The sequence below is a fragment of the Heterodontus francisci genome, chromosome 6 (assembly GCF_036365525.1).
Source record: "Heterodontus francisci isolate sHetFra1 chromosome 6, sHetFra1.hap1, whole genome shotgun sequence".
NCBI classification, from domain to species: Eukaryota; Metazoa; Chordata; class Chondrichthyes; order Heterodontiformes; family Heterodontidae; genus Heterodontus; species Heterodontus francisci.
The window spans coordinates 65011130-65038384 of NC_090376.1; the positions used below are offsets into that span (position 1 = coordinate 65011130).

At 41.9% G+C, this 27255-nt stretch overlaps 1 protein-coding gene across 2 annotated transcripts in view; it reads right to left on the reverse strand.

Moving 5' to 3' along the window:
• mrps9 (mitochondrial ribosomal protein S9) overlaps positions 1-27255 on the reverse strand; it is a 121491-nt gene that overhangs the window by 48120 nt on the left and 46116 nt on the right. For both annotated transcript variants that reach the window (XM_068033823.1, XM_068033822.1), the window contains exons 3-5: positions 23753-23815; positions 23625-23655; positions 16364-16443 (exon numbers count right to left, since the gene is read on the reverse strand). In XM_068033823.1, the coding sequence (XP_067889924.1) occupies positions 16364-16443; positions 23625-23655; positions 23753-23815 (174 nt within the window). The remainder of the gene's footprint in view (positions 1-16363; positions 16444-23624; positions 23656-23752; positions 23816-27255) is intronic.

Below are 27255 nucleotides of genomic sequence, written 5' to 3' on the forward strand. Positions count from 1 at the left end.
CCCCTGTGAGATGATTCTGTGCATCAAATCAGATGGCAAAACTCTCCATGTGCCCATATTTTCTATGCACTTTTGATTTCTGCATAGTTCTATCCAATGCGTGTGACTTCACTCTCCCCCCATCCAATTGAATTAATGTCTGCTGTAGCATTGGGAATTAGAATTGTGTCCAGTACCATATTTATACAATATATGCATTTAAAAAAAAATACTTGCTTAAGGCACAAAGAATATGCCAATTGGAAGGATAATTACGTGGGATTCTCTGGTCAGTCAATGTTTGAAGGGAGAGTAACTCAGCCCAAGATGAGAAAAGACTGGAGAACAGCAGTCAAGTTGTAAATAAAACAAAAATATGTTTAATTGTATTACTAATTTTTATACAGAAAAAATGTGTGACAGGGAATGCGTGGAATTTTTATAACATTGTGGGGGTTGAGGGGCGATCAGAAGCAAAAAGGTTGAGAATTGTCCTTTATGGCACCTTATTGAATCATTGCATCCTTAAGCAGCAGTCATCTGAAATATCATCGAGGGAGTAGGGTCGTGAGTTTGCTCATTTTCTCTTTCTCCTTTTTGGAGGAAACATGTTTCTAATCACTTCCATCAAAGCTAGTTTCACACAAAGTTTGTGGACATTCAAAGTCTGAGCTCAATCACTTGCTGACTCGATAGGTCATGCTGATAACTTTTGCTATAGGCACAAAACTTAGGTTAGGTGCAATTCTAGTGCAAACAACAGAATTCCTGGGAGCGCAGCTTTTGCCTTCATTATATTGTCAATTGCTTGCAGCATTTTTTTGGGGGGAGGGGGGTGGGGGGGGCACGGTGGGGGGTGGTACATTTCAGCCAGCAGCCAAATTTATCACAATTTAGCGTGTATTAGAATGGTGTAAATGTGGTGCACCTTCCTTAGGCACCAAATTCCATTCTGCTACACTCGAATTGCACTGGGGAACAATTTTGGCCCATGGTTTCTTGCTCAAATAGAAAGAACAAGCTTGTTAGTGATTAATATCTTATTATAGCCTTAGTATGTTCCAAAGTGCTTCACAATTAATTAATAGCATAAAATATCAGTCAAAATATTTGGTAGACTGATGGGGTCAGATTTTTAATGCCCACTGGGTGCGGGAGCAAGTGTGAGCGTGATTTAAAGATCGCACTCTTGGAGATTGGCAATGGGTCCCAACGCCTCTGGAACGCAACGTCATTTTTAAAGGGACACCAGGAGGAAGGAAATGGCAACTCCGCATGCCTCCAATTAAGTACCTATTGAGCTCATTGAGGAGTTCATTAACAGGCTTGTCAGCAGCAGTTTTGAATTTTTGAAGGACAGGAACCGGGAGAACGCCATGTCTGAAACAGGGCAGGGTTACAAGCCATGAACACTGCGGGGGGCTAGGAGGGCTATGAAAGAGCTGATTAAAATAACGCAGAGGCCCAAAATAAAGATCAGCTGCTCCAAAAGTGCCACAGAATAGCTATTGCTGGAGCTGGAAGATTTTTTGCTCTCAGTGGCGAATGGTAAGAATCTGGAGAGGACGTGAGCCTGCTGACATCACTGGAGCACCTGGGATTGGCAGGGGAATGCCTGGTGAACGAACGGGGGCCTGCTGAGGGAGTCCAGCTGGGAACAGTAGCATTAGACAAAGCAGCCAGGATGATCTTCAGCAGATGCAACCTCCTGGATAGCAAGAGGCCAGAGGAGAACAGCTGCAAGGGGAAAAAGGCACTACCCAAGACATTGAGTCTGCCACCCAAGAATCAGCTACCTACAAATGACAGAGCACCAGGGATATAGGAGACTATGCCTATCCAAGCAAATGGTCTCAGACCTTTGTGTTATGATCCACATTGACCTGAGGCCTCGCGTCCCCCACGGCAGTCCCTTACCTGTAACTGTCAAGGTCACTGTCGCCCTGCATTTCTATGCACAACCAGTTCATTCCTTGCATCAGCTGTGGACCAAGGTGGCATCTTGCAGTTGGCAGCTTGTCATGCTATCAGGCAGGTCATGATGCCATATTTAGGAGGGCAGGGGACGACACGCACTTCGACAGAGATAAGCCTGTGCAAGTACAAAGGGCATTGGGTTTCACCTCCAATCGCTGGATTCCCCCAGGTGCAGGACATCATCGATTCAGCCCACATGGCCATGAAGGCACCCAGTGACTGGCCAATGAGACTCATCAAGGGCTTCCACTCACTCAACGTCCAACTGGCCTGCGACCACAAGAGCTCCCTCCATGTGTGCACTCGCTTCCCTGGCAGCTGCCATGACTCCTTCATCCTCTGCCAGTCCAGGCTGCTTTGGATCTTCATTCCATTCCCCAAAGTGCATGGACAGACCCAAGAGGCCAAGGGAAATCCCTTGAACGATGGCTACTGACCCCTCTAAGGGAGCTCCAGACAGAGGCAATACAACTAATGCCACTGAGCAGGCCATCGGGTTTCTGAAGATGCAATTCCGGTGTTTGGATCGGTCAGGTGGTGTCCTCCAGTACCCTCCTGCAATGGTCTCCATCACTGTGGTGGTCTGCTGTGTTCTCCATAACATGGCCCTCCAGACAGGTGTGGACTTCGAAGACAGTGAGACCCTGGAAGCAGACAGCTCATCGGGGGAGCAGCAGGGGGTAAGAGGAGCAGAAAGAGGAGGTGGAGGGGGACAACACCGAACAGAGAGGTGCCCTTGCTGCAAGACAAGACGGCCTCCGCCTGCCACCTCTGGGAAGAGGACCTCCCTCCTCTCCCTCACGGCCTCCAGCATTAGATTAGGTCGGCATCGATGAAATGAGGGTCTGCCCTGCCCCTCGTGCCAAGCCTCCAGTGCCCCTGTGACATCTCGCTTCCCTCTGGTGCTGTGGAAGGCAGATCTCTCCCTCAGGACAACCAGCGGCCTCAGTGCTGGCTGTCGTGGGAGTCTACATGAGTCCCGCACTTGATCTGACTCACCGCCATTCCCGGCCCCACTGGCTCTAAATGGAAATGAAACCAGTTTCCATACCAAATAAGGGCTCACCCATTTGAAAATTTAAATCAGTTTCCCATTGGAGGTGGGTTTCTGACCCAGACCCAGTTCCTGTTTCCCACCTCTGTAATGAAAATCCAGCCCATGATTTTTGGCACGCAGAAGAGTTAGGAATAAGCAAAGATTACTCATCTAATTAAAAACATGAACAAAACATCCAATTTTTATTCCTCTTTAAAGGAAATAGAATTACCGTAAATTGAAGAATTCATTCACTGGAGTGTCATTCTTTGGTCTCCTTCCCAAATAATAAATCAAAATCAAGCATTGGAAACACGATATGGTATAAAAGTACTCAAGTTACCATTTCTTTCACAATGTACAATTACAATCTTCTTGAGCCAGCTTTTAAAAAAAATCAACATAGCCTTGCGTAATCTGATGTTACAATGTTTAAATGCATTTTACAGTGAAACAATTAGTGATTAATTAGCAATGATTTTGCTGTCCCACTCCCACCCCACTCTGAATGATTATGGAGAAATGAGGGAATGCAGAGAAATTGAAAGTCCAGAACTACACTGTTAAAATTCACTCCTCCAAGTAAATTTAGTCATTCTGCACATCGAGTACTTCAGTGTAAAAATTATTTTAAAAATAATCCAAAATACAAAGGATGCAGATAAAATAACTCATCTTGCATACTGTTTGAAAGTTTAAATGATTATTGAATGGAAAGTTAAGCATAATTTGAGAAATGCACTGTGTTCTGCCCAGCCATGTGAGGAGCTGACAATGCCACATTTCAGCCACATCATCCTCTCCGACAACTAAAATGCAGTGTTGCATCCCCTTGAAAATTTGTGTCTGCACTATGAAGCGTTGTACATTATTTCTTGCCACTGCAGGGGTTCAAGTCCATATGGAACCTTCACAAATATTACCACAGATCAAACAGGCAGCATTTCAAGGCAGATTTGACATACCTATTTAAATGAACAGCAGGGGGCCTTGAGCTGCCTCAGGCTGTGGAGGAATAAAACTCTGTGGAGAAGCCTTTGCTGCAGTCCCATTACTCAGCAAAGGCACTTTCTGCATTTATCATTCATTTCATTTCAGCTAGGGCAATAAGCTCATTTGCCCAAGGTCAATGAAGAGTGAAAGGGTTTCAAGAAATTAATGCGCCTGACAAGCTGAGATTTTGTCTTGTAGTTCTCCTCAGAAACTACAGAGGATCCAAAGTGAATTCCTACTGTGCCTAAAGGTTCAAAACCTGTGTTTTAATACACTCTACAGACAGCTTTCTGTAAGATTTTGAATGTTAATGTGTTAAATGGGATTGACAGTCATCATCCAATATAACACTGCAGATCATAACCATCAATGAATGGACTAATCTCATCAATGTGCTCACAAAGGACCTAAATCACAGCTCTTAATCCTCAGAAAAATATTTTCAAGCTAACTCGGAAGATGGGTTATAATCATTGATATTTGAGTTAACAAAAATTGGCTCTAGTGGTGTGGAGCTCAGTCTACAGCATAATACTGGCCCGATTTAGCAGCTGAGTAGCCCAAGTTGTAAGAAATGTAAATACCACCACACTAGTCAGGTCTTTAACCCTGAGCACTGAAAGAATTCTATCCAAGTACGGACTGCTTTTACAGTGTTTATGCAATGATATTCATTAAACATTTGCAAAGAAAATAATTGTACGGTATAGAGCTGGTTAATATTTTTCATTGTATTCTTGGCACTTAATTTTGGTGCAACACTGCTTTGTAAAGCAAACATACCGGAGCTAGTCTATGACATTTTTCTGTGAAATTCTCACTGGTCGAAAGCAGTTTAAAAATCCTAATATTTAGCGTTACTCTGAAATTATACAGTCCTTAGCCAACTTGTTAACATCTGGAAATTAGAAAAGGTTTGGCAAGAATCTGTACAATAAAGTTAAATTAATACCACTGAGTAATCTGAAGTCTAACATCCAGATAGCATAGCTTCATTTTCAAAACAAACCTGTATGCATAATAACATTTATAGATTGCCAACTACATTCCATGCTATTGAGCTCCTTTATCTTTTTTTAAATTGCATGATTACTTTTATATTCCATTAGTTGCCTACTATAAGACAATATAATAAAATACTTTTGAGACAGGATATTAGCCTCAAAAGAAGCAGGTACCTCCTGTGGTTTTGCATTTGTTAAAACATGCAGCATACGGAGTCACCTTGCCGACTTAACATAATCATGTTTTAACATTTCAGTCAGTATCTTTAAACTTTTCACAACAATGAATTAGAACTCGATTTTAGGCACAAATTCATCAACAGCTTCATATTGGAGAGTGCAGTTTACAGAGATTTTTCCAAAAAATAGTTCCGGGGTAGCTTAGTTAATTAAGGATGTCATTAGTACAGTAGTGAGAGATGACTTTAGTGTGGGGGGCGGCGGGAGGTGGCGCGAGGGGGGCGGCGGAAGGTGGCGCGAGGGGGGCGGCGGAAGGTGGCTCAAGGGGGGGCGGCGGCGGGTGTGCGAGGGGGGGGGAAGGTGGTGCGAAAGGGGGGGGAAGCTGGTGCGAGTGGGGGGGGGGAAGCTGGTGCGAGTGGGGGGGGGGGAAGCTGGTGCGAGTGGGGGGGGGGGAAGCTGGTGCGAGTGGGGGGGGGGAAGCTGGTGCGAGTGGTGGGGGGGGGAAGCTGGTGCGAGTGGTGGGGGGGGGAAGCTGGTGCGAGTGGGGGGGGGGGAAGCTGGTGCGAGTGGGGGGGGGGAAGCTGGTGCGAGTGGGGGGGGGGGAAGCTGGTGCGAGTGGGGGGGGGGAAGCTGGTGCGAGTGGGGGGGGGGGAAGCTGGTGCGAGTGGGGGGGGGAAGCTGGTGCGAGTGGGGGGGGGAAGCTGGTGCGAGTGGGGGGGGGAAGCTGGTGCGAGTGGGGGGGGGAAGCTGGTGCGAGTGGGGGGGGGAAGCTGGTGCGAGTGGGGGGGGGAAGCTGGTGCGAGTGGGGGGGGGAAGCTGGTGCGAGTGGGGGGGGGAAGCTGGTGCGAGTGGGGGGGGGAAGCTGGTGCGAGTGGGGGGGGGAAGCTGGTGCGAGTGGGGGGGGGAAGCTGGTGCGAGTGGGGGGGGGAAGCTGGTGCGAGTGGGGGGGGGAAGCTGGTGCGAGTGGGGGGGGGGAAGCTGGTGCGAGTGGGGGGGGGGAAGCTGGTGCGAGTGGGGGGGGGAAGCTGGTGCGAGTGGGGGGGGAAGCTGGTGCGAGTGGGGGGGGGAAGCTGGTGCGAGTGGGGGGGGGAAGCTGGTGCGAGTGGGGGGGGGGAAGCTGGTGCGAGTGGGGGGGGAAGCTGGTGCGAGTGGGGGGGGAAGCTGGTGCGAGTGGGGGGGGGGTGGAAAAGGTGGAGCGAGTGGGGGGGGGGGAAGGTAGTGCGAGTGGGGGGGGGGGAAGGTAGTGCGAGTGGGGGGGGGGGAAGGTAGTGCGAGTGGGGGGGGGGGAAGGTAGTGCGAGTGGGGGGGGGGAAAAGGTGGTGCGAGTGGGGGGGGGGGGAAAAGGTGGTGCGAGTGGGGGGGGGGGGGAAAGGTGGTGCGAGTGGGGGGGGGGGTGGAAGGTGGTGCGAGGGGGTCAGTGCTGTGGCTGGCTGCGACGTGGAGCTTCTTCTCCCGTGATCAGATCAAGGATTTTCTGTACGAGTCCAGCGGGGGGGGGGGGGGAGGGGCGGGGGCCAAGGCCTCGCTGGACCTTTGGCATGTGCTCATCGTCGCCCCAGTCCGGGCACTACGGCTCCGGCTCCGATGCGACACCATAGCGGCATCTTATCCACCAGGTAATTCCCAACCCGCTTTGTGTGAGAGAAACTTTTCACCAGATCCTGACGCAAGGCGGCAAAACACTCCGGCACTTCAGAGTCCTTGTTCGCTTCATCCCACACCGGCAGCACAGTGGAACGTGTGCAGGCCGTTAATCACAGTACATAAGGAATTTTCCTCCACGCAAGATCAGATGGCAGGTTGTTCAACCTTGCCCGTCTTAGAGTCAAGACCAAAGTACAGCAAGTCCTCATCAGGGAACTCCTCTTTGCTGACGATGCTGCATTAACATCCCACACAGAAGAGTGTCTGCAGAGACTCCAACAGTATTGCAGCTGCCTGCAACGAATTAGGCTTAACCATCAGCCTCAAGAAAACGAACATCATGGGACAGAACGTCACAAATGCTCCATCCACCAATATTGGCAACCACGCTCTGGAAGTGATTCAAGAGTTCTCCTACCTAGGCTCAACTATCACCAGTAACCTGTCTCTCGATGCAGAAATCAGCAAGTGCATGGGAAAGGTGTCCGCTGTTATGTCCAGACTGGAAAGAGGGTGTGGGAAAATGGCGCACTGACACACAACACAAAAGTCTGAGTGTTTCAAGTCTGTGTCCTCAGTACCTTGCTCTATGGCAGCGAGGCCTGGACAACGTATGTCAGCCAAGAGCGACATCTCAACTCATTCCATCTTCACTGCCTCTGGAGAATCCTTGGCATCAGGTGGCAGGACCGTATCTCCAACACAGAAGTCCTCAAGGCGGCCAACATCCCCAGCATATACACCCTACTGAGCCAGACACGTTGAGATGGCTTGGCCATGTGAGCCGCATGGAAGATGGCAGGATCCCCAAGAACACATTGTACAGCAAGCTCGTCACTGGTATCAGACCCACCAGCCGTCCATGTCTTTGCTTTAAAGACATCTGCAAACACGACACGAAGTCCTGTGACATTGACCACAAGTCATGGGAGTCAGTTGCCAGTGATCGCCAGAGCTGGCGGACAGCCATAAAGGCGGGGCTAAAGAGTGGCGAGTCGAAGAGACTTAGCAGTTGGCAGGAAAAAAGACAGAAGTGCAAGGAGAGAGCCAACTGTAACAGCCCCGACAACCAATTTTATCTGCAGCGCCCGTGGAAGAGTCTGTCATTCTAGAACAAACCACTCACCACCTCTAGGCGCTTACCCATTGTCTCTCGAAACAAGGAGGCCAAAGAAGGAGTAGTAAGAAGAATCACCAGTTTGGGTAGAGATAAGAAATAGGAAGGCTAAGAGGTTACTTGTGGGAGTAGTTTATAGGCCCCATAACAGTTGCTACAGAGTATACAGGAAGAAATAAATGGGGCATGTAAGAAAGGTACCACAATGGTCATGGGTGACTTTAACCTACATGTAGATTGGGTGAATCAAAATGGAAAAAGGTAGCATGGAAAATGAGTTCATAGAGTGTATTCGGGACAACAACTTACAGCAGTACGTTCTAGAGCCAACCAGGGAGCAGGCTATTCTAGACCTGGTAATGTGCAAAGAGACAGGATTAATCAATAACCACGTGGTAAAGGAGCCTGCAGCGAGAACAATCATAACATGATAGAATTTTACATTGTTTGAAGGGGAGAAGTGTGGGTCTAAGACTAGTGTTTTAAACCTAAATAAAGGCTGAAAGGCCTCCTTCTGTGCTGCAAATGACTATGAATCTATGACTCTACGAAGGCAGAGCTAGCTAAAGTGAACTGAGAAAGTAGGTTAAAAGGTAACGATAGTAGAGATGCAGTGGCAGACTTTTAAAGAGATGACCTTTCTTGTGGCCTAGCTTCTTGGGAATAACATACAGTTATACACACAGTCAAGCACACGCATACATCTTCATATGCACAAACCTGCATATTTTTACACATGCAGATATTCACAGTTCCATGCATGCCCTCACACTGATACACTGTTCTCTCCCACTTTCCATGAGGAGTTACTCGTGAGCTTGATAGCACAGAGCAGTAAATGAGGCTGCATGTTTTTATGGATAATGACCATAATAGGATGAGACACAGGGACTGATCCCAAAGGATTTCCCAGATTTGCCCCATATCCCAGTAATTAGTCATACAGAGTGAGTGCATGGTATTCAATTACTATACCTGTGCCATCAGTCTCCCACAACATGGGTAACTAATCCCCATAATGTGATGCTAGGGCAGGGTGCGTGTATGCATACCCATGGACAGCCCCTTCCTAGCTCCCTGCCATCCAGTCTCGGCACTCTGAGTATGTAACTGTTGTCAGCACCCCAATAAAAGTACAACCCCAGTCAGTGCCTTTGCCTCAGTCTGTGCATTGCTCTAGTACCGAGGCATCTGAAACAATCCTGCACTTTTGAAGCTTGAGCTGTCATTTCAGCTTTGATTCATATTCACATGGATTGGCAGAATAATTGGATACCAGGTGCATCAGACTTCTGGGGCTATTGACCCTCAGACAGATGGGGTTTCTTCTGGGAGTATTAATCCACAGACAGATGAGGCCTCTGCTGGGAGTATTGATCCACAAAGTGGTGAGGCCTCTACTGGGAGTATTCATCCACAGTCTGGTGAGTTCTCTGCATTAGTAAGAGATTTTACAAGTATATAAAAAGGAAGAGTAGCAGCTAAAGTAAACATTGTTCTCTTAGAGGGTGAGACTGGAGAATTAATAATGGGAAACAAGGAAATAGCAGAGATTTTGAACAAGTATTTATCTGCACGGTAGAAGACACTAAAAACACCCCAATAATAGTAGAAAATCAGGAGGCAAAGTTGAGGAACTTAGAGCAATCACTATCACCAGAGAAAAAGTGCTGGAAAACTAATGGGACTAAAGGCTGACAGGTACCTTGGCCCTGATGGCCTGCATCCTAGGATCTTAAAAGAAACAGCTGCAGAGATAGTGGATGCATTGGATGCAATCTTCCAAAATTTCTTAGATTCTGGAAAGGTCCCAGTGGATTGGAAAACAGCAAATGTAATGGCTCTCTTCAAGAAAGGAGGGAGACAGAAAACTGGAAACTACTGGTCAGTTAGCCTAATAGTGTTGAGCTAAAAGATCAGCCATGATCTAGTTGAATGGCGAAGCAGGCTAAAGGGGCTGAGTGGCCTATTCCTGCTCCTGTTTGTTATGTTCCGAACATATCATTGGGAAATGCTGAATATTTACTAACTCTCAGCAAAGATCTATCCCAGTGAGAAAGAAAGATTCTTTGAGAAGGATGCATCACCTGTGGCTAAATAAGGAAGTTAAAGATAATCTCAAATTGAAAGAAACACTGTACAAATCTGCAAAGATTAGTGATAGGTCAGAAGATTGGACAGATTTTCAGAACCTGCAAAGAATGACGAAAGAAATAATAAACAGGGAGAAAGTTGAGTATGAGAGAAAACTAGCTAGTAATATATAAACAGATAGTAAGAGCTTCTACAAGTATTTAAATAGGAAAAGAGTAACTAAAGCTAGTGTTCGTCCTTTAGAGAGAGAATCTGGGGAATTGATAATGGAAAACAAGGAAATGGCGGAGGTGTTGAGCAGGTATTGCGTCTCTGTTTTCACTGTAGAAGACTTAGAAAACCTCCCAAAGATACTTGAAAATCAAGAGCTAAAAGGGAGGAAGAAACTTTAAATAATCACCATCACCACAGAAAAAGTGCTGGGAAAGTATTAGACCTAGAGGTTGACAAATCTCCACGCCAAGATGGCCTGCATCCTAGGGTCTTAAAAAAAGTGGCTGCAGAGATGGTAGTGGCTTTGGTTTTAATCTTCCAAAATTTGTTAGATTCTGGAAGGGTCCCAGCAGCTGGAAAATAGCAAATGTAGCATCTTTATTCAAGAAAGACAGAAAGCAGAAAACTATAGTCCAGTTAGCCTAACATCTGTCACAGGGAATCCGTTATTAAGGAGGTTATAGCAGGATACTTAGAAAATCATAATGGGATCAGACAGAGTAAACATGGTTTTGTGAAAGGGAAATTGTGTTTAACTAATTTATTAGAGTTCTTTGAGGAAGTAACAAGCAAGGTGGATAAAGGGGAATCTGTAATGTGGTGTACTTGGATTTCCAAAAGGCATTTGATAAGGTGTCACATCAAAGGTTACCACACAAGAACACATGGTGTTAGGGGTAACATATTAGCATGGATAAAGGACTGGTTAGCAAACAGGAAGCAGAGAGTAGAGATAAATAGGTCTTTTTCCAGCTGGCAAGCTGCAACTAGTGGAATGCCACAGGGATCAGTGCTGGGGCCTCAACTATTTACAATTTATATCAATGACCTGGATGAAGGGACCAAATGTGTTGGAGCTAAATTTGCTGATGACACCAAGATAGGCAGGAAAGTAAGTTGTCAAGAGACGGTAAAGAGTCTACAAAGGGATTTAGATAGGTTAAGTGAGTGGGTAAAAAATTGGCAGATGGAGCATAATGTGGGAAAATGTGAACTTGTCCACTTTGGCAGCAATAGAAAAGCATCATTTTATTTAAATGGAGAGAGACTGCAGAACTCTGTGGTATAGAGGGATCTGGGTGTCCTGGTACTTGAATTACAAAAGTTTAGTAGTATGCAGGTACAGCAAGTAATTGGGAAGGCAAATGGAATGTTGGTGTCTATTGCAAGAGGAATAGAGTATAAAAGTAGGGAAGTTCTACTGCAGCTGTACAGGACCTTGGTGAGACCACATCTAGAGTAGTGTGCGCAGTTTTGGTCTCCTTATTTGAAAAAGGATATAATTGTGTTAGAAGCAGTTCAGAGAAGTTTCACTCGACTAATTCTGAGGATAAAGACCTTATCTTATGAAGAGAGGTTGAACAGGTTGGGCCTACACCCATTGGAGTTTAGAAGAATGAGAGGTGCTCTTATTGAAACATGTAAGATCCTGAGGGGACTTGATAGAGTGGATACTGGGAGGATGTTTCCTCTTGTGGGGCCGACTAGAACTAGGGGACACAGTTTAATCAGAGGTTTCCCATTTAAGATGGAGATGTAGATACTTTATTTCCTCAAAGGGTCATTGGTCTGTGGAATTCTCTTCCCCAGAAAGCAGTGGAGGCTGGGCTATTGAATTTATTCAAGGCTGAGTTAGATAGATTCTTGATAGACAAGGGAGTCAAGGGTTATGGGGAGCATAAGTGGAGTTGAGGTCACAACCAGACCAGCCACAATCTTATCGATTGGCAGAGCAGGCTCGAAGGGTTGAATGGCCTACACCTGCTCCTAAGTCCTATGTTCCACTAATGTTTGGAAATGGCTCCTTAGTAGCCCAAATTACTTTTTTGCCAATTGTTTACAACATTACATTGTTCCTGTAAAAATTAAGTTTAATTACTAATTCTTACTGTACACGTTTTTGGATTCAAATATATTTATATGATTTGTGTTGTAATCAGAGAGCACTATTCAAACCTGATATTTTAATTAATAAAGCATGCCAGCCAACTGCAGCCAGTAGGATTAAAGTGATCTGAACGGTTCTAAATTCTTTATTGGTGAATTCAAGCACGAGAAATGGAACCTCAAGTGCAAATACATGCTGAAACAAACGCAAGGGCTACACCCAGTAAAACATTCTCGAACGCCTCACTTTATTTTGTACAATACATCTAGAATGTTAGCCCTTACCACCTCCTACCAGCAGTGTGACAAGAAAAAATTGATTTAACATGTCAAAATGTATATCAAAACAGGCATCAGGTACTGCAGGGATAATTTACAGAAAAGGTTTCCACCTTCTGATACCAAAATGTGCAACTGACATATGGAAGAATATTTCAAAATTAGATACTAAGAGCAATAGTTCAAGTGGTTTATGATTACCTTTATCCTGGATTCGTGTTAAACCCTTGTAACACATTCTTGGATATACAGATATTTACTCATCCGTGGTTTATAGATATAGGAATCTTTTTCAACTATATAATATTGTTGATGCTGTAGGTAAAGAAAGTAGGGGAGAACATTGCAGATGTCCCAACATAATCTTCCAAAGTTCTCTCAATTAAGGCACCATTCCTTTAGATTGCAAAATTGCACGTCACTTCGCTATTTAAGAAAGGTGAGTGGGGGAAACCAAAGGGAATTATAGACCAGTAAGCCTAACATTTGTTATTGGAAAATTACCAGAGTCTATAATTAAGTATAGGGTGACTGAACACCTTGAAAATTTTCACATGATCAGAGAGAGCCAGCATGGGTAGGTCATCCACCTGTCAAACCTAATGAAATTTTTTGAAGAGGTGTCTAAAGTAATGGACAGGGGGAATGTCAATGGATGTTATTTATATGGACTTCCAGAAGGCATTTGAAAAAGTCCCGCAGAACAGAATGTCAGCTGAAGTTGGAGTTCATGGAATTAAAGGCAAATTATTGACCTGGTTAGGAAATTGGTCAAGCAGCAGATAACACAGAGCAGGAATAATGGGCAGGTACTCTAACTGGTAGAATGTGACTAGTTATGTCCCAGCATGGATGTGAGTTGGGGTCTCAATTATTCAACGTATTTATTAATGACTTAGATGATGGGATAGAAAGCCACATTCCAAGTTTGCCGATGACTCAAAGACAGGCAGAATTGTAAGCAGTGTAGATAGAAGCATAAAATTATAGAGATATTAATAGATTACGTGAATGGACAAAACTGTGGCAAATGAATTTCAATGTAGGCAAATGTGAGGTCATCCACCTTGAAACTAAAAAGGATAAAATAGAGTACTTTCTGAATGGTGAATAGCTCGAACAGTAGACACCCCAAGAGACTTGAGGGTCCAGGTACATAGATCATTAAATTGTCATGAATAGGTACAGAAAATAATCAAAAAGGCTAATGGAATGCTGGCCTTTTTATCTAGAGGACTAGAATAAAAGGGGTGGAACTTCTGCCACAGCTATACAAAACCCTGGTTAGTCCACACCTACAGTACTGTCAGCAGTTCTGAGCAGTACACTTTAGGAAGAATACACTGGCCTTGGAGGGAATGCAGTGTAGATTTACCAGGATGATACCTGGATTCCAAGGTTTAAATTATGAGGTGAGATTACACAAACTAGCGTTGTATTCCCTTCAATTTAGAAGATTAAGGAGTGTTTTGATTGAAGTTTTCAAGATATTCAGGGCAGCAGATAGGGTAGATGGAGAGAAACTATTTCTGCTATTTGGGAGTCTAGGACTGGAGGTATAGTCTAAATATAGAGTCAGGCCTTCTAGGAGTCAAGCTGGGAAAAACTTCTACAACCAAAGGATGACAGAAGTTTGAAACTTTCTTCTGCAAACAGCAATTGATGCTAGGTCAATTGTTAATTTTAAATCACAGACTGATAAATTTTGGTTAATCAAAGATATTAAGGGAGATGGGGCAAAGGCAGGTATATGGAGTTAGGATACAGATCATCCATGATCTCAGCAAGTGACACAACAGGCATGAGGAGCCAAATGACCTACTCCTGTTCCAACGTTCCTAAGTGGATAGTTATTTGTCTGATCACAATTTGTGAAAGAGTATTAGTTGCCACTATATTATGCTTTATTATTAAGTAACTTATACCAGTGTATTACATTTAATAGATAATTCTCAGCAAATTCTAAAGTGATAATTTAAAGAGTTTGCTTTCAGTTTAGGATGCCATAAATTCCAAAAGCAAACAGACTTTATTTAATGTCTTTAAATTCATTCACAGTAGCTTCATGCTTTAAAAAAAAAGGAATTGGTTTTAGTTGCATTTCTGTTTTAAGATAAAAGTAATGTCATATGCTGTAGGCCAAAGTATTATTGATTTTTTTTTTGACGTAGGAGCAGAGAAGGTATAATGGATTCGTGACACAAGACCCACAATACTACCAGTGTCTTTTTAAAAACAAATTACAAGGCACAAATTTCTTGGTTGTATTGCAAGTTTATTTGCATATTTGCAGAGATAAAGTACCTAGTTTAATGAATTGAACCAGGATGTATTATAATTCTGGGCTTGCAACTCATATGTATAAAGTGATTAAAAGAGCAATAAGTCATCATATAAATCTGTGACATTTACTTCGCTCTAAATTTTTCATGGTTTATAATGCATTTACAGGTCACTAACAGGTTTTGCTTTATAAATATCATGCGAGTGAACTCTGTGTTCATCTGCAAAATATATGCATCGTACATGCCCATCTCTATTTCCTCTTCCCTAGGGAAACTACAACTGAAAAATGTTGCAAAATGTATTTAAAAGATTAAAATTTTAGTGGGAAGAAAGAGACAGACAGAGAAGTCCATGGGTGGGGGGTGTTGGGAGAGAATCTAGCAGGGCAACGACCAGACAGCATGCACTTATTCTTTACCAGTCATTTCACTTTGAAGAAATAAATATGCACCCTCTTACTAAGTAAAAGCCCAGACAAAAACCACATCAGCCCAAATATTAATCCTGTACAGGGAAAGCGGCGGTAAGATGCACCCCAGTGCATCAGCAGGAAATGTACGAAGAAACAAACATATTCAATGGCAAAAGTGCTGCATTAATGAAACTACAAGCAGTTTACCAACCTCGATTCCCCCCACCCTCTCTTCCCCAGAACGTACAGGCTTAAATATCTATTAAGTTCCATTTTACCTTGTTGGTTTAAACCAAAAAGTCAGTCTGCATCAGCAAAAAGATTGAACATACACAAACAACACACTTTTTAGATCAGTACTCTTTTCACAAGCTTGAAAAGGCACTGGTATTTTACATTCAACTTGTGCAATTCAACAGAACCCAGTGACTCAGAAAGATGGTACGCCAGATATGTCAGCTTGTTGAATGCTTACCATCTGACGACTTAGTTAATTGGATAACTGTCTAACTCAGGAGTCCCTCAATAGAAATTTGGACATAAATAATTTCAGAAACTGTTTTTGTGCCAATATTGGCAGTAGCAACAACAAAACCAACACAATTTATTCCCAATGTTCAAAGACTTCACCCATCAAACTACTCTATCCAGCACAGAACTGCGGCACACAATGACACTTGCTTCTTCAATAGAAGTCACTTTTCAGGTACAGACAATATTTCATACTTTCAATGTTCAAAAAACATCTGAAATTTGATACAAAGCTTTTTTTATACACAGGTTTAAAATATCCCTTTTGAATTTTTGAAGTAAGATTTAAGCTGTGAAATAAACTAATAAAAATTGCAGGTAAGTCAGTTTTTTAAAAAGAAAAAGCCAGGTAGTTAATGATTACTTCATTCCAAGGCTTTTAATTTTAATTTATGCTAACACCACATTGGGGATGCATGTACAGTGGCCGAGGGTAGGGGTGGGGGGGAAGAGAAGAAGAAAGTAGATACGAGTAGGGAACAGTTAGCAAGTCAAAAAATAGAACTTTAATACATACTGAAGTTTAAAAAAAGTTTAGTAAAGCAGCACACAATGGAAATAAAACCAGCATGCTACAATATCAAAGATGGCTGGTTGTTTGTTTGTACATACACTTGATCACAAGTTTTATTTAGGTTTCCAAAAGAATTTTCATTTAAAAGATATGAACACAGCCATCTTTCAAAGATATTGCAAGTTATTGTCTGCATCTGGATTGTTTATACACTTACATGCATAAGTGAATAGTAGGACTGTTTTCCTGTATAAAAAAGGAAATTGAAAGGACGACCATCTTCTCCCCACTGGACAGCTGTTAAACATAGAAGAAAAGGACATTTTGGTTTAGCTAATTAATGTGAAGTGAAGTAAATTTGTATCTAACATTTCCAGTGCACCAAAGTATATATTGGAAATTCGGAAGAGTACTCATGATTTCTTGTCTTTTAATATTAGGGGTCCAAATTTCCCATTTGCACCAGTAGCTTTATCTTTGAAGTGCTAAGGATAAATATTTAGTGTTAATATCTCAAGACATGCTTATCAATACCAAATGCAACCTCGTCAAATTTGCTGTCAACACTGAAATAGCAATAGGAAGTAAACACAAGAATGAAGCTGAAGAATTGCAGAAGGATTTTAAATGATTATGCAAGTAAGCAAATAGAAAAATACTAGAAATATTACATATAGTTCAGAAAATGTGGCTGAAATCTGCATTGAATGGAATTGCATTATCATAGATAGATCTGGAAAATGAACTTGGAGTAAAAGTAGATTTTTCACAATGGCAAAGCAATTAAAAACAAAATTAAAAATCATGGTGCATCTACAGAGGTTACACTATATTTACAATGCACTGGTCAGACCATCCTTCAAGTACTACATTCAATTCTGGTCAGGCCACTAAACAAAAAAAAAAATTCATGGATTGTGGGCAAAAGTAAATTTAAAAGAGATATCAAGAAGAACTTCACTCAGAGTGATAAATGGTTCTAAGACAGTCAACCAGACAGGATAGTCAAACAAATTTGAGACTCCAAAATATTGCTGAATTTCAAGATAGGTAAATTAAAGGTATTGGAGGAATGAGCTTCAATAAGGCCAAATGGCCTTTGGCCTTCTTACATTTTATTCAAATTAATCCAAAAGGAATATTTGGCAAGTCAGTGTGCAGACCCTTAATATTTTGCAACATGAATAAATACAATTTGCAAATCTGTAAACTTTATTTTAGCCATTAGATGCTAGAGTATTCTGCACTACATTCAGTGCAACAAACTTTCCACTGGACCAAAAGGATTTGCAAGATGTGTCATTGGTTCATACTCCTTAAAAATAAAAAAATTGACAGGGTTGAATACATTGTACTATTATCCTTCACATAGAGGATCCTTGTTCAGGCCTAGCTGAGGCTGTTTTTCTTTATATACAACATTTAGAGAATGCGTAAGTCTCATGTAACCAGCAGCGATCCCAATATAAACTTGCTGCAAATGTTACGTCAGCCATTGGGAAGACCCTTGTATAATAAAAAAAATCGGGTTTTGGCGACAGGTAGGCATTCAGACTTGAATTCAGCAAGTTGATATTCGGGTAGTTATTGAACGATTAAACCCACATCTCAGGATGTGGGAGGGCTAGCAATCCGCCAAGGCCAATACTAAGGTAGGAAAAGATGACCTTCAAACAAACTCAGAATCTCTGTAGGTGGTTCTTCTCAATTACATGGGTGCGGGTTTACTGCACATTGGACCTTTAGAAAGTCAGTGAATAGGTGAGGTTTTCAGTTTACTGCTTTCAAAGCTTACGTTAACAGATTCAGTTTATGACTGATTAAGAATTTTAAAAGTATTTGTTTTTCATTTTTCACCAGAAAACGTAGAAATATTTTGCTCCAATGTTTGGTCCTATGCACCTTTCAGTGACAGACCAGCAAGTGTTGGCACTCAGGAAGTTAACATGTAGGTACAGCAAGCAATTAAGGTGGCAAATGGTATGTTAACAATTATTGCAAGGCAGTGCATTACAAGAGTAAGGAAGTCTTGTTGCAATTATATAGGGCTTTGCAGAGACCACACCTGGTGTGCTGTGTACAGTTTTGGCCTCCTTGCCCAAGCAAGAATATAATTGCCTTCGAGGGAGTGCAAGAAAGGTTCATTAGATTGATTTCTGAGATGACAGGACTGTCCTATGAGAGGTTGAGTAGAATGGGACTATATTCGATGGCATTTAGAAGAATGCAAGGTCATCTTATTGAAACGTATTTAATTCTTAGAGGATTTGACAGGGTAAATGCTGAGAGGCCTTTTCTGCTGGTTGGAGAGCCTAGAACTAGGAGTGATAGCCTCAGGATAAGGGGTCCTCCATTTAAAACTGAAATGAGGATAAATTTCTTCACTTAGACGGCCGTGAATCTTTGGAATTCTATACACCAGAGAGCTATGGATGTTCAGTCATTGAATATATATTCAAGACTGAGACTGATAGATTTGCAGACACTAAGGAATCAAGGGATTTGGGGATGATGCGGGAAAGTGGAGTTGATGTAAATGTTCAGTCATGATCTTATTGAATGGTGCAGCAGGCTTGAAGGAACGTTTGGCCAACTCATGCTCCTATTTCTTATGTCGACATTGGGTCTGGTATGGCAAAATTTGTCGTGTGTTCCTTTCTGTATACTATTAAATTTAAGTTACACTGGCCACAATTAATAAAAATGTACAACTTTCAAACTCAGAGTTTTTGTAACAATAAACATCCCCCAGAAAGAAAAACACTCCCCTATGATTTTCAAATTAAATATTTTGTACATATAAATAGGAACTGAAAATCAACCCTATAAACAGAACATTTCTTCATGAGAATGTAGGATTGTATAAAGGGAAACTTCTTTTTGCCTTCATAAGTATCAATAATCAAAAAAAGGAATGAAACTGGACGGACCACCCAGCATTGACCTAGGCACTGGAAATGACTACGGCAAACCCAGCCCTGTCGACCCTGCAAAGTCCTCCTTACTAACATCTGACCTTGTGCCAAAGTTGGGAGAACTGTCCCACACACTAGTCAAGCAACAGCCTGACATAGTCATACTCACGGAATCATACCTTACAGACAATGTCCCAGACACTGCCATCACTATCCCCGGGTATGTATTGTCCCACCGGCAGGACAGACCCACTAAAGGTGGCGGCACAGTGGTATACAGTAGGGAGGGAGTTGCCCTGGGAGTCCTGAACATCGACTCCGACCCCATGAATCTCATGGCATCAGGTTAAACATGGGCAAGGAAACCTCCTGCTGATTACCACCTACAGCCCTCCCTCAGCTGATGAGTCAGTACTCCTCCATGTTGAACACCACTTGGAGGAAGCACCGAGGGTGGCAAGGGCGCAGAATGTACTCTGAGTGGGGGGGCTTCAAAGTTCATCACCAAGAGTGGTTGGTAACACTACTACTGACCAAGTTCTAAAGGAGACAGAGAGAGACAGACAGACAGCTCGGTCTAGTCTGTGGGACAGCTCTCCCAACTTTGGCACAAGCCCCCAGATGTTCGTAAGGAAGACATAACAAGGTCGACAGGGCTGGGTTTGTCATCGTCATTTCCGGTGCCTCGGTCGATGCCAGATGGTCCACCTGGTTTCATTCGGTTTTATTGACGTTGTAGTGGTTAGATACAACTGAGTGGCTTGCTAGGCCATTTCAGAGGGCATTTAAGAGTCAACCACATTGCTGTGGGTCTGGAGTCACATGTAGGCCAGACCAAGTAAGGACATTAGTGAACCAGATGGATTTTTACAACAATCGACAATGGTTTCATGTCCATCATTAGACTAGTTTTTAATTCCAGATTTTACTAATTGAATTCATATTCCACCTTCTGCTGTGGTGGGATTCGAACCCATTTCCCCAGAGAAATACCCTGGATCTCTGGGTTACTAGTCCAGTGACAATACCACTACACCACCGCCTCCCCAGTACCTGGAGTAGTGTGTACAGTTTTGGTCTCGCTACCCAAGAAAGGACATTCCTGCCTTAGAGGCAGTGCAACAAAGGTTCACTAGGATGTTTTCTGGGATGAGAGGATTGTCCTATGAAGACATATTGAGTAGAATGGGTTTATATTCACTGGTGTTTAGAAGAACGAGAGGCGTTACTGAAACGTACAAGATTCAGAGGGGGTTTGACAGGAGAGATGCCAAGATGAAATTTCCCCTGGCTAGAATGTCTAGAACTAGGGTCATAGTCTCAGGATGAAGAGTCTGTTGTTTAGGACTGACATGAGGAGAAATATCTTCACTCAGAGGGTTGTGAATCTTTGGAATTAACAACCCAGAGGGCAGTCGCTGCTCAATGTGTATATTCAAGCCTGAGATCGATAGATTTTTGGGCATTAAGGGAATCAAGGGATATGGGGATAGAGCGGGAAGGTGGATTTGATGGAAACTTTCAGCCATGACCTTACTGAGTGACGGTGCAGGCTTGAGGGGCCGTATGCCCTACCTCTGCTCCTATTTCTTTATGTTCTTAAAGAAATTTCACCTAGCCTCATTCCTCACTGTCAGTGGTAATTTTAAATGGATTCCTCTTCAAAGACTCCTCAACCAGAGGAAATAGTCGTTTTCTATGTACTCTTATCAAAGTCTATCATTTTTAGAACCTTTTATTCAATCTCCTCAGCCTTCTCTGTCTCAGTGGAAATAGTCTTGGTAGTTTAAGTCTCTCCTTAGAACTACAAGTCATCGCTTTAGTTCTTCCCTTGCCTTCAGCCCAGGGCGCGGCGAGGAGGGGAGAGAGAAAGAGAAAGATCATACAGCAAAATAAAAACCACACTACCTGCGAAGTCACTGTGGTAATGAAAGGTAATCAACTTGAAGTGTTAACACTGTTTCTCTCTCTACAGATTCTGCCTGACCTTTGAATGCTTTCTGGCATTTTTTGATTTTATTTCAGACTTCCAGGATCTTCAGCATTTTGTTTTTGCTTCACTGTGGTGTATACAGTTTATAAAAATGCTTTTATATCCATGATATAGCCTTTAAATTGGCATTCAGCAAAAAGAAAACAAAAATTAAATATGTGATGGCTCCATAGGACTCATTATGAAACATTCTTAATTCAATTTGTGTATAAATTAAAATACCTTTTTGTGCCAACAGATCAGCTCAAAATAAGTCAAGCACACATCTCTGACCCCAAGAACGGAGTACAGGGGTGGTACCAGAGGACTGGAGCATTGAAAATGTTACACCCTTGTTCAAAAAAGAGTGTAAGGGGAAAGCCAGCAAATACAGGCCAGTCAGTTTAACCTCAGTGACAGGAAAGCTTTTAGAAACGATAACCCGGGACAAAATTAATAGTCACTTGGACAAACATGAATTAATTAATAAAAGCTAGCATGGATTTATGAAGGGCAATTTCTATTTAACTAACTTAATTAAGTTTTTTGGTCAGATAACAGTGTATGTTGATGAGGATAATGTTGTTGATGTGGTCTACATGGACTTCTAAAAGTTGATAGGCCTGTCAGCAAAATCAAGGCCCATGAAATAAAAGGGACAGTGGCAGCATGGATAGGAAGTTGACATAATGACAGGAAACAGACAGTAGTATTGAACGGTTGTTTTCGACTGGAGAACGGTGTATTGTGGGTTTCTACAGGGGGTTGGTATTAGGACGATTGCTTTGCTTGATCTGTATTAATGACCTAGACTTGGGCGTGCAAGGCATAAAAATTTGCAGACAACGCAAACTTGGAAATACTGCGAACTGCGAGGAGGATTGTGATAAACTTCAAGAGGCCATAGGCTGGTGGAATGGGCAATTACGTGGCAGATATATGCACGAATCATTGACGGTAGCAGAGCAGGTTGAAAAAGTAGTTAATAAAACATATGGGATCCTGGGCTTTTTAAATAGAGGCATAGAGTACAAAAGCAAGGAAGCTATGGCGAACTTGTATAAAACACTGGTTCGACCTCAACCAGAATATTGTGTCCAATTCTGGGCACCACACTTTAAGAAGGATGTGAAGGCTTCAGAGAGAGTGCAGAAAGAATTACAAGATTGGTTCCAGTGATGAGAGACTTCTGTTACATGGATAGATTGGCAAAGCTGGGACTATTCCCCTTAAAGAGAGGTTGAGAGGAGATTTGATAGATATATTCAAAATCATGAGGGGTCTGGACAGAGTACATAGGGAGAAACCGTTCCCGCTGACAGAAGGGTCAAGAACCAGAGGAAAGCGATTTAAGGCGATTGGCCAAAGAACCAGAGGCGACATGAGGAAAATCTTTTTTACTTTAGGATTTGGAATGCATTGCCCAAGAGTGTTGTGGAGGCAGTTTCAAGCATGGCTTTCAAAAAGGAACTGGATAATTATCTCAAGAGAAAAGATATGCAGGGCTATTGGGAAAAGGCAGAGAATGGGACTAGCTGAGTTGCTCTCGCAGAGAGCTGGCACAGACACAACCAGCCAAATGGCCTCCTGCTGTGCTGTAACCATTCTATGATTCTATTGACAAAAGTATTAAAGCTGGAAATTCTTGTATCACTTTTAAGCTAGATGACATGTTTCTACTATATGCTATGGTTCTATTTGGATTTAACTGCCATAGGAGCTAGTAGGAAATTTCCCTATAATTGTAACAAAATCTTTCAATACGGCAAGGTACTTTAAAATTTCAATTAAAACCCCCAAAGTAATAAGTTTGCATATCTTTAGTAATCTATGGCCAACCACTCATTATTTTATAATAAAAAAGGAAATACATTTTACTGCATGGTCACAATTCTAAAATGTTACTTTGGCTGCTGTTAGATGTGTGAATTGAAGTAAAAAATCTTTCGATAGTCTTGTTCTGATTGGAGTTTGAAGTTTACTAAAGCTAAGTGGCATGAAAGCCCCTTCAGGTAGCCTTCTCACACTGAGTTTGCACAAGGTGAATTAAAAATTATGCACCCAAGAAGCAGAGTTCTGGGCCTACATTCAAGCAGACATATGCTAGGCTACTTTGGCATTCAGTGCAGTCCCAGCATAAAATAGGTGCCAACTACACATCATACTGCTTTGAGATCAGCAGCTGAAATGAGAGCATTGGAACTACAAGTTAGAAGCAACTTGAAAGCAGAGACTTTATGTACAAGTCTCAGTCATGCGATGTCTGGACTTCAATTAGTGGATTGTGGGCAGCATTTCCATTCATATGAAAGCATTAAAGCAGAGGCACAGCAACAATTGATAATAGACACATGATAAAGTAGGAATATCTTCCTTCAGGATTATGAAATAATTCAGTGGAAAAGATTGTAGTAAGCAGAAGACACAGTAGAACGAACTAATGAACAGATGATAACTGTATTTCTAATTTAAAACAATGGATAAATGACATTAGGATATATGTCACAAGTTTATGGTAATCTACATTCAGATGTTACAAAGAGTGATCAACACTGCTCCCTCAGCACCCTTCATTTAAAAAAAAGTCTTACCCCTCTGTTTTGGAAAGACCTCCAAAGGATGCTGCAATAAATCAGACACATTAGAATCAGCAAATGTAAATAAGTAAAGAATAAATGAATTGAAGTAGAATCCTGGAGATAGAAAACATTTTTGTTACCTTCATGATCGGCCTAGCCTTCCTATCAAACAAACCAGATGGGAAAAGGTATCTGATAGATCTCTGAAAAAAATGATAAAGAAATGCCCACAGTATTACAAACAAGTAATTTGTGCAAAAACATTAAGTACCCATCACCTCGTTAGAGATTATTTAAACTTTTTAACATCTCACTGAAGTGCTAACACTGAATCACATTACATGTTCATCACCACTGATATAAAAGCAAATCTTTTTAAATCATCTTAAAAAAGAAAATCACAACAATATAAGCACAAAGGATTATACATCCAAAATAAAATCAATTATGAAACATGGCTCCATGGGCAAAATACTGGAGGCTGCAGGTACCTGCAATACTAAATCCCAATATGACTCACCTTTCAGGAGAGGAACAGTTAGGGGATGAAGATTAGAGCAAATATTACTTATAGGCCCACAAACAATTTATGTGCAATATGGGACACCCAGTTATAGAAAGGACATTAAAGCCATGCAGAGCTTATGGTGCAGATTGAACAGGATGCGGCAAGAAACCAGATTTCTGAAGAAAGACTTGAAATATTGAAATTATTTCCACTGAAGCAGATAAGATTAATGGGCGGTTTGAGAGTTTTTTTTTTAAATTAAGGAGCATTTTGATAAAGTGAATACAAGAAGCATATTTTCCTCTGATTAGAGAATCTGTAACAAGAAGTCAGTGATTTAAAATTGTTAGTCAAGAGAGCAGATAGAATTTTTTTTAAAAAGAGTTCTCAGAGCTTGGAATGTGTTTCCACACACGATAGTCTAGGCAGACCATAGTGCTTATTAAGGGAAATACAAATAGACACTTCAAGTAGATGATGATGTACTTGTGAAGAGAGCAGGGCAGTGGGATTAGTTTTGGATTGTTCTAGCAAAGATAATGGACAAATGACCACCTGCACTGTAAACTTGGATGTATGGTTCAATGTGCAGTTATCCGGAGATATATTTGTGTAATGTTTTAAGGTACTGAGGTTGCAATTCAGTATGCCAATTTACATAAGGTATACACATATGCATAATTAAAAATGAAATAAAAATATAATATATACACTTTATTTTAATTTTATACAAAGGTGACTTTAGAAACAAAAACAATATAAAAAGAAAATGTGACACACCTAGACAGGATGCATCCTGTTTAGGTTGATCAGAAATGTTATGTTATGTTTCTGTTTCATTTGTAACTATGCCTAGTACTATAATAACTTAAAATGGTTTCTGTTGACTACTTTCTGTAAGAGAATTGAATGTAGGACTGTCAGGAAAGATTGAACAGATGGAGCCCTTTTCTCTAGAAAAAAGACTTAGGTAACTTGATAGAAGTCCTAAAAATTATGAAGGGATTTGACACAGCAGACATAGTATTACAAGGTTTTTATTTTTGCATTAAAAATTTAGAATGCTGTGTGTTTTAAAAAACTGTAAAAGGATTTTTCAGTGGACATTGACACCTGCAAATAGCTGAAATTTTTGGATGTTTTGAAAGGAAGCTGACTTTGTATACAAGGAATTTGACCTCCTCAGAGCAACTCTTTGAATAACAAGGGAAATTCTATGTCTGGACCGGTGATCTGTTTAGGAAGGATTTGCTTTCAATTCAGACCCTTTAAAAAAAAACACCGAGTTGGACAAAGAGCAGTCATTTGAAATTTAGTTTTGACCTGCCTGGAGGTCAGAGAGGAAGACCCAGAAAAAGTGTTACCTCCCTCTGTAAAAGAATCCTGCATCTCTTGAGAAAAAACCCTGTATTTCAAAGGTGGCAGATTCCTATTGCATCCTGTCTTTGAAGAATCCCTGCATCAAGTGTGGTTCCTGTTGCCTCCTGTGTTTTAAGAAATCTTAAAATCTGAAGAAATCTTTTTCTGCTGCTGTAAAACATAAGACTTGTTGCTGCACCCCTGATGAAACCTCTATGTGAAGCCTGCTGCTGTTGAATTGCCTTGAATGCCTACCCATCACAGACTGTTCATCAACCTCGCCTGGACAGACTTCGAGTGGCATCAGACTATTTGACTCTGGGACACCTCACCAAACCGAAGACCTTCCTACCAGAACGTGACAAACTAAGTTATTTTATTAGTCCTTCTATTACTATGAAAGAGCTGTAAACTGAAATCCTTTCCCCCGGTGAACCACTTTTTAGAATGCACGAGGGCTAGGGAAATAAGGAGCTTTTCGTATATAGAGATCTCTCATTATGGGGTAAGACTTGTTTTTATAATAATTAGTTAATGTTGTTGATTAAAGAAACCTGGTTGGTGTGCTTTATTCTGGGGGACAAAGATTATGTAATTGGCTGTTTTTCAGTAGGTGGGAAACTTTATTGATATGCTGTGACCTGTGGAGAAGTGGGACTGTATTAACAGTGCACTCCTCCCATCTCGGTCGTAACAATAGAGAAGATGCTTCCACTTGTTATAGAACCACAGAATGGTTACAGCACAGGAAGCAGCCACTCGTGTGCTCCCCCCCACCCCACCTCAACAGCAATTTAGCTAGTCCCACTCCCTGCCCTTCCCCCACAGTCTTGTACATTTTCTCTCTTCAAGTGCTTATCCAATTCCCTTTTGAAAGCCTCCATCACATTTTTGGGCAGTGCATTCCAGGTCACTGCATAAATTATTTTGCATGTCATCGTTGCTTTTTTGCCAATCACCTTAAACCAGTGTCCTCTAGTTCTCGACCTTTACCAATAGGAACAGTTTCTCTCTATCTCCTCTGTATCGAACCCTCATGATTTTGAGCACCTCTATCAAATCTCCTCTTAACCTTCTCTTCCCCGAGATGAACCCCAGCTTCTCAAGTCTATCCACATAACTGAAGTCCTTCATCCCTGGAACCAATGTCGTAAATCTTTGCCACACACTTTCTAAAGACTTGACACCCTTCCTAAAATGCAATACCCAGAATTGGACACAATACTCCAGTTGAGGCATCGAAACCTGGGTCCATAAAAATAAATAAGATAGTCATTAACATATCCAATAAGTAATTGAGGAGAAACTTCTTTATTCAGATGGCGGTAAGAATGTAAAACTTGCTATCATATGGAACGGTTGAGAAGAATAGCACAAATGCATTTAAAGGTAAACTAGATAAATACATGAGAAAGGAAGGAATAGAAGGATATACTGATAGGGTGAGATGTAGTCGAATGGGACGCGGCTCATGTGGAGCATAAAAACCAGCATGGCCTGTTCTGTGTTGTAAATTCTATGTAAAGTCATTTTCTGCCACTGTCCAAAGCACCTTTATATCATCTATATCTAGTTTGGCCATAATTGAAATTAGACCAACTGGCCTAAATAGTTACCTGATTTGATATTTCCTCATTTGTTGAACACAGGAGTTACATTGGTTCCCCTCCAGTTTGAGGAAGATCGACAAATTGGGACCAGAGGTTTGGCTACCTCCTTTCTTTCATTTTTCAATTGCTTGGTGACTTATCTCATATATCCCCGAATTATATGTAG